Source organism: Penaeus vannamei, chromosome 5, assembly GCF_042767895.1.
Source record: "Penaeus vannamei isolate JL-2024 chromosome 5, ASM4276789v1, whole genome shotgun sequence".
Taxonomy (NCBI): domain Eukaryota; kingdom Metazoa; phylum Arthropoda; class Malacostraca; order Decapoda; family Penaeidae; genus Penaeus; species Penaeus vannamei.
In genome coordinates, this window is record NC_091553.1 from 25,301,570 (window position 1) to 25,309,069 (window position 7,500).

The window sequence follows — 7,500 nt, forward strand, 5'->3', positions numbered from 1 at the left end:
CAGAGGGTAATAACCCAAATTCTGTAATTTTTAGAAGCAACAGTATATTCAACATGAGTAAATTCTTGATGATATAAAAGTATGATAAGACAATATATACACCTTGGTGTAATTATGAAAAAGAGGTAGTGTCTGTATTTGCCATTAGTGAAGGCATATTGTCCCTTAAATTCTACCCAACAAAATCATAACCATATACTTTACCTTATTATATTCAAGATCCCAACATTTGACCTGCTTGTCCTCACCACAGGAGAAGAGGTAGGGGTGGCGTGGTGATACAGCCAAGCCACGCACTGCAGACACGTGACCAGTCAGTGAGAGTTTCAACTGACCTGAAGCCAGATCCCATATCTTGATGACACGATCATTAGAGCCAGTGGCAAACCACTCATTGGCTGGTTCAACTGCAACACATCTCACCCAGCCAAGGTGCCCCGAAATAACACGAGCAAGCTTCCAAGGAGCATGCCACTTGGGTCTGGGCAAGGTAGGAGGGCGCCTTGGAACAAGTGACTGCTGACTGGCACTGGCACCTGTGCTGGGTGTGGCAGGAACAAGAGCCATGCTCTGTGGGGGAGGTGTGGGGGGTAATGGTGCCTGAGGTCCTGATGGTGCTGGAAGTGCTAGTGGACCTGAAGCTTCTCCATTTGTGTTGTTTGTAACAGGGTGATCGTTGGGGGTGCTGTCATACATCTGCTGCGTTGCTGCTTTGTGTCTGTTCTGAGCCACTATTCCAAGTACAGGACCATACTGGTCTCTTGATTTTACTAAACGTCGCAGCTTTTCTAGAGATATATCCGTTGGTGGCAAAGCACCTTGATCACATAAAAACATATCATGAGTCCGTTTTAAGGAGCGGAAGACAAGGGTGTGCACGGAGTGTCTCTGTACATCTTCTGTGCTTGACGGCATTTTGTCTATTCCTACAGAGAGAGAGAAAAAGAAAGGTAATAACAATATTTAATTTATTCACATACTGCTTCAAAATGTTAGTGATAACTCTTTAGCAATCATGAGACACATACCCTTATATTTTCAATACCCTATACATGAACCATTGATTCAGTCTTGGTTACATTATTTCCGAGAGATACAATATCACTTCAATGAAACATTCATCTGGGTACACAAGAAACATCAAGCCTTTTTTTTTCTTATCTATTCTTTGATTGACAAGATGTTTCATGCCAAATATGTTCCTACCACATTTTCTTTTTAAATTTGAGGCATTTGTTCTTGATAATCTGGGTTCACTTTACTTATTATGCTTTTTCAAACATCCATTTTATACTACTGTATTCAAATGCAAAACACAAAAAACATAGATTATGTTTTAAATTGCTGAACATTGCACTGTGCTGAAAAAACTGAAAAATAACTGCAACTACATTAGTACAAGTTAATTTTTCTTTCCATTTCATCTAGGCCATCCAGATAAAGTTTTAGGGGGTAAATCTTGAACATAATCCATTAAACATTTTCAGGCATCAAATATAATTGGAATGAATTAATTGGGCTTTAAGTGACTATCCTAGTCTCCATAATAAATATAGAGCTGGTCCAGGTTCTTTCTGGAAAAAAATTGTTGTGCTCTGCCAAAGTATCGTTGGTGGTGATGCCCTCTTGATCATGATTCTTCACTGTCAAAAGATATGCTATCTTCAAGAAATACATTTTTTTTCAAATGTTATCTATCAAATTGCTGCCATCACTCCTTTCTTCATAGCTAGTGATTTTGGTATTATTGGAAAAAGGCGTCACCACTGAATCGACAAAGACTAACCTTATAGGCTTGAAGATATGTAATCATCAATATAAAAAAAAAATAATAATATAAGGAGGTGAGATTCACACGGGAGGTGAGGGAATACTGACCGAATTCTCCACTGCGCATACACGGGATGTCTCGTACCCATACTGTTCCTGTTATCTTGCCCGTGACGTCACGGCCAGTATCACGATTTCATTGGTCAATTGTTTGGCAGTTAATTTAATAGCCAATGGGGAAAGAATTCATGAAGGAAACAGCCAATGATTGAATATTAGCTAAAATAGAAGCAATGAAATTCAATTTTCAAATTAATCTCGCCATGGCTTCTGTGTGTGAAGGTTGTCAAGTTAGTTATCAAAAACTATTTTGAAGACGATGAGGCTAGCCTTCAATTATTCTGAAATCACGGAGTGCTACCCTCTCAAGTGTTATGCAAATTCTGCAATTTACCCCGTACACTAAGATGTGGTCGGTGGTTTTGCAGCCATTGGTAGAAAATCACCAAAACTAAGCGGCGGGAGCAGTGCTCCTTCTCCGTTAGTGACTTTAAAGGAACATTTCTCGAAGAAGCACATGTCCGTCCATCGGAAATTGTGTGCTTTATTAATCACTGGCTGGAAAAGAAATGGAGCCATGATACGATATTTGAAAATCTTGGATGGGCGGAAAGAACGAGCATTGACTGGAGGAGCTTCTGCTCCGAGGCAACGGCTCACTGGCTGTCAAATCAAGACCCCATAGGAGGGAAGGACATCACTGTGGAAATTGATGAGTCTTGCTTTGGGAAGCGGAAATATGGTCGCGGACGGGAGCTAAGTAACATCTGGGTGTTTGGAAGCATAGAGAGGGAGTCGAAGAAGTCCTTCCTTATTCCTCTAGTGCCTTCCCTCTCTCCTAATCAGAATAAGGACACTTTGGTCCCTCTGATAAAGAAGTATATCCTTCCGGGGACTGTTATCTGCAGTGACTGTTGGAGAGCCTATCTTGGTCTTGACAAAGAGGGTTACACACATCGTGTTATCAACCACTCCAAAGAGTTTGTTGATCCTGGTGACCGAGATATTCATACTCAGAATATCGAAAGACTCTGGAGAGACATAAAAGAGTGAGTGAAACGTCTGGGTAATACACCCGAATACTATGAACAATATCTCTCCCGATACTTGTTCATAAACAGGAACTTTCATTTTCGATTTCACAACTTTCTTGTTGAGGTTGCCAGCTTATACCCTCCTCAGTCTGAGCGACCAGCTGTCGCTCCTACAACCGCAGCCCTCTCCAGCGCCTCCGCTCCCATTCCCGCAGACCTCTCCAGCGCTCCCGCAGACCTCACCGGTGCTCCTTCTCCCGCTCCCTCAAGTGATATTGATGACCTACAACCCAGCCCCTCCTCTGTACAGGTATGTTGTAAGGTTTACTTTTACCCTAGTTAATGTGCATACGGTACTTCATGTGTGTAAGACCGATATGTGAGAGTACCCGATGCTTGGTCTGTCCGACGCTCTCTCCTGCCGTGAATACGTGTAGGATTCATTGTTTTTCTGGGTGGGGGGGGTTGCAGGGGGCAGAGCCTGCTGCAATCTGCAATTCTCGTATCTACGATCGATATATGGGAGTGCGCAATACCGGGTGTGTCCGATGATCTCTCCTGCCGTGAATATTGCAACAAAGTAAAGTGACAATTGGTACCGTTATTACAGTAGAGATAAAAAAATTTCACACTCAACTCTTGATTTGAAGAGTGGCACGATTCTGGTATGGAGTAGACACTCTAGCCATTTGCGATGGAAACAAACACCAGAATCAACCAAACCAAAACACTAGGAATCGAATGAATATAGTTTCATCCTGAAAAGCGTTGGTGACGCCCTTTTCCAAATTTACTATGATTTCATGACTTTCTTTACTATATATCTATATTCTCAGAACATCTCTCAATACTTATGATTTTTACTTTTGTAAGTCTACAAAAAATACCTTCAAGTGACATCTCCTGACTCAGTTATATCAACCATGAAGCAATATAACTGAAAAATCAACTTGCTCAAGTTTCTTACAAACTTTGCTGTACAGGCCCACACATTCTTCTGACATTAGGATTTGATTCAGAGTTCAATCTTTACTTTCATTCCTTACTAAACTGATTTTCGATATCCGAATGCATCAAGATTTGGTCAAAACAGGTATAAAGTACAAAACTTATTCAGGTATGATAAAGGGATAGCCAAGAAAACTGAGCAAAATCAGTTTGTTAAAAAACTAGAATATAAAGCTGCATAACCATTATTCATATAACAAGGATAGAGGGTATTTTTCTATATTACCTACGCCTCTCCAATATTGACGATTTTGGTATCATTGAATTCCTCTCACTGTCCACATTGCAAATATATAGTTTTTATTGCGTGGAAACCCCCCCTTAGCGACAAACTTGGCCCCAATAGCAGGGGAGGACATGGAAGGTTCCAGGGAAAATGCGGGGTTGAATAACACTAATAATATAACCCACAGTGAAAATAACCATGATTATTCACATGACTTTCCATTGCAGGGGGCTGTGCCCCCTGCAACCCCCCCCAGAGTGGGGGCTGCCACCCCCCAACCCCACGTATTCACGGCAGGATAGAGCGCACACGAACTAGATGCATTGAAAAAGGTGCAAAACCCGCCGACCCGACAAGGGTGGGTCACCGCCGCTCTTCTGTTCATAGTATACCTTGTTCATCCTGATTATACTACAATTGTATTTGTATACAATGTTGACTATATCAAAGTTAGTATGCTGATTCAGTGGGAATGTTACGAGGTAAATGTAATACGTCCACTGCTCCGAGATCGCTGATAACTGTGTACCCTCTAGCCTGCCAGGAATACGTGGTGGAGGTTTTGTTTCCTCGGCGGAGGTTGGGGGGCGGCGGGTTTTGCGCCTTTTTCGATGCATCTAATTCATGTGCACCCTATCCTGCTGTGAATACGTGGGGTTGGGGGGTGGCAACCCCCACTCTGGGGGGGTCACAAGGGGCACAGCCTCCTGCAATGGAAAGTCATGTGAATAATCATGGTTATTTTCACTGTGGGTTATATTCTTAGTGTTATTCAACCCCGCATTTTCCCTGGAACCTTCCATGTCCTCCCCTGCTATCAGGGCCAAGTTTGTCGCTAACGGGGGGGGTTTCCCCCGCAATAAAACCTACATATTTGCATTGTATAGAGTGAGAGGAATCCAACGATACCAAAATAGTCGATATCGGAGAGGCAGAGGTAATATAGAAAATTACCGGGTAGAGTAAATGAGTGAAGGCATCAGTGCTGAATTTTGTACTCTAATGTGTTCAAAATCTAATTCAAAATCGCCGAGTTCCACAACTTTCCCGAAAACGTTCCTTGCACGAAGTAAAAAATATATATATTAAGAAGAACAATACCATAAGATTCCTACCTAAATATAAACGAAGTGAAGTAATAACCAACTATCAACACAAATATTTCACACATTTATACGTTCTTACCCCAAAATACTAACGAAGATACAAAAATTACACCTCAAGAACGCCGAAAGCTTTGGCTACGTTTGTTTACATGTGAGGTCGTTTCTTCACCGAAAGCAAGCCAAAATTCAATACCTTTTTAACGGATATGAATGCAATTTGAGTTTAAAATCTTGCTTTCTTATTTCATTTTTATCTCTTTACACATATGAACATACTAAGTTGGATTTATTTTGAATATATTCTCTTGGGAAAAAATCAAGTTCGGCACGAGAGCTCGTTTTCCCTTAACAATTTTCTGTGATAGTAACTCACCCTATGACAGTATGATGAATATTCTGACAGATCAACAATTCTTGAATTTCAAAATTGCAACGTTTCTGACAGTGTAATTCCTATGAGCCGAAACAACTCAGCGAAAAAGAAATTGGTGGATGTGTGGAAATAGAAATACTATTGAGGACAGTGAAAGCGCCATTCATACTTGTGATGGAAATAAAAATGTTCATGCTGATGATAATTCAGCTGTTGAATAATGGTTATGATGATGATGATAATATCAACTATGGTGATAATGGGATAAAAACACTAAAAATGACAAGCTTGATAAAATGTCAATTGTAATAGTGATAATGATCATCACAATTGCACATTTGAAATAAGCATGAAAATGATTATGGAGACAATTGTGATGATAGCTAAAGAGATTATCCTCATGATAATGATAATCGTAATAGCAAAATATTAATGATATCGATAATAACAATAGCAGTAACAGTAATGATAATGAATATTTCAACATCAAAAGGGATGATAATTAGTCCAGGCATTTTACAACAAAATATACCTCAACCTGTGACTAATTGCAAAAGAAGGTGTAATACCTATTTTTGATTAAGGAAAATCTCTTCTACAACATATCAAAAGTCTCAAGAAATCTGAGCACAGGAAATTGACTACAATGAGCTTAAATGGAACCCTGTATGATGCTGTATGTAAACGCCGAGTCTGTTTTTGCTGTCTTGAATAAGTTTTTCCTCGAGCAGGATAGCCTAGCGGACAGAAACGCGTCTTGGGAGCTTTTAAAAAAGCTCAGGTAAGTTCATTATTAAACCCAACACAAGATAAATAACATTCACTACATGTATTGGTTTGATATCATGATGAATTTAGCGTTGAAAGCTCAGCAAAATTTCATTTCCAACATTTCGAATGGGAAATCAACAGGTATATCAATAATTCGAATGAAAGAAAACCAAAGAAACTACTTCCGTTTATAAATTCAGTATTTTATTTTACTGACGTGGTTTGTGTAATATATAAAAAATCACCTGAAACTATAACTATTACCGTACAAATACTCAAGGGTCAATTCCGGAAAATGTCTATATTTTGACTACTGAGAACATGCTACTACACATTAAACCGTTCTGGGAAACGAATTTCACGAATTTCACGAAATTTCGATTTTTTAATTATCTGGCTCTTATCCATGCCCGCCTTGTCGAAACAAACAGCACAATGCAAGAGCTGACAAAAGTGCTGAACAAGGATGTGTCCAATGCGGGGCAAGCAAGAAATATGTAAGACACCCTGACCGTCCTGTAGCTGTAGCTGCTCATGATCGTTTCTTTCAAGTGCCGACAAAAACCTGAAGAATGTAATGAACGGTATAAATGTTAACGTTGACACAATCAAGAGCGTCGGAGAAGAGATCCTAGGTAGTCTTTGATGACTATGATGAACTGTCCAGGAAAACAATGACGCATCGGAGGCGCACATCTGGTAAGGTTGCTGCAACCATGCCTGTCACGCAGAAGAAGGATACGTTTCTCTCGAACCCCAAGAACAAGCAACGCTTCCTGTGCTTGTCAATCAAGACTCTACAAAATGTAAGTTGTGCAACGCTTATTGGGGATGGAAATTCGGTGATACGCGAATTATTCCAGTTACGAGTGACGCCGCCAGCCCCAGAATCTCTGCTGCTGCTGATCCGCTGTAACTGTTCGTCGGATTGCAATACTGAGGTGCACCTGCGGGAGGGATGGAATGCAGTGTTCTTCAGCCTGAGGTTAGTGCAAGGATTCAGCCTGTAAAAATTCCACCCAGACCATGATGACTCTGACGATAACTGAATGATACTGTATATAACTTAGGTATAGGGTAAATAACAACAATTGCTTATCATTCTCTTTTATTTAGTTGAAACCTCGGTGCAAATGCATTGAATTTATTTTA

The 7,500-nt window shown here is 40.3% G+C and overlaps 1 protein-coding gene across 1 annotated transcript in view; it reads right to left on the reverse strand.

Annotated features, from left to right (window-relative positions):
- Tango4 (transport and golgi organization 4) overlaps positions 1–5,416 on the reverse strand; it is a gene marked incomplete at its 3' end in the record, with an annotated part of 21,631 nt that extends 16,215 nt beyond the window's left edge. Inside the window, 2 exon segments of the mRNA XM_070121960.1 lie at positions 205–926; positions 5,284–5,416. Coding sequence (XP_069978061.1) covers positions 205–915 — 711 coding nt within the window.
- Positions 5,417–7,500: the final 2,084 nt, after the last annotated feature.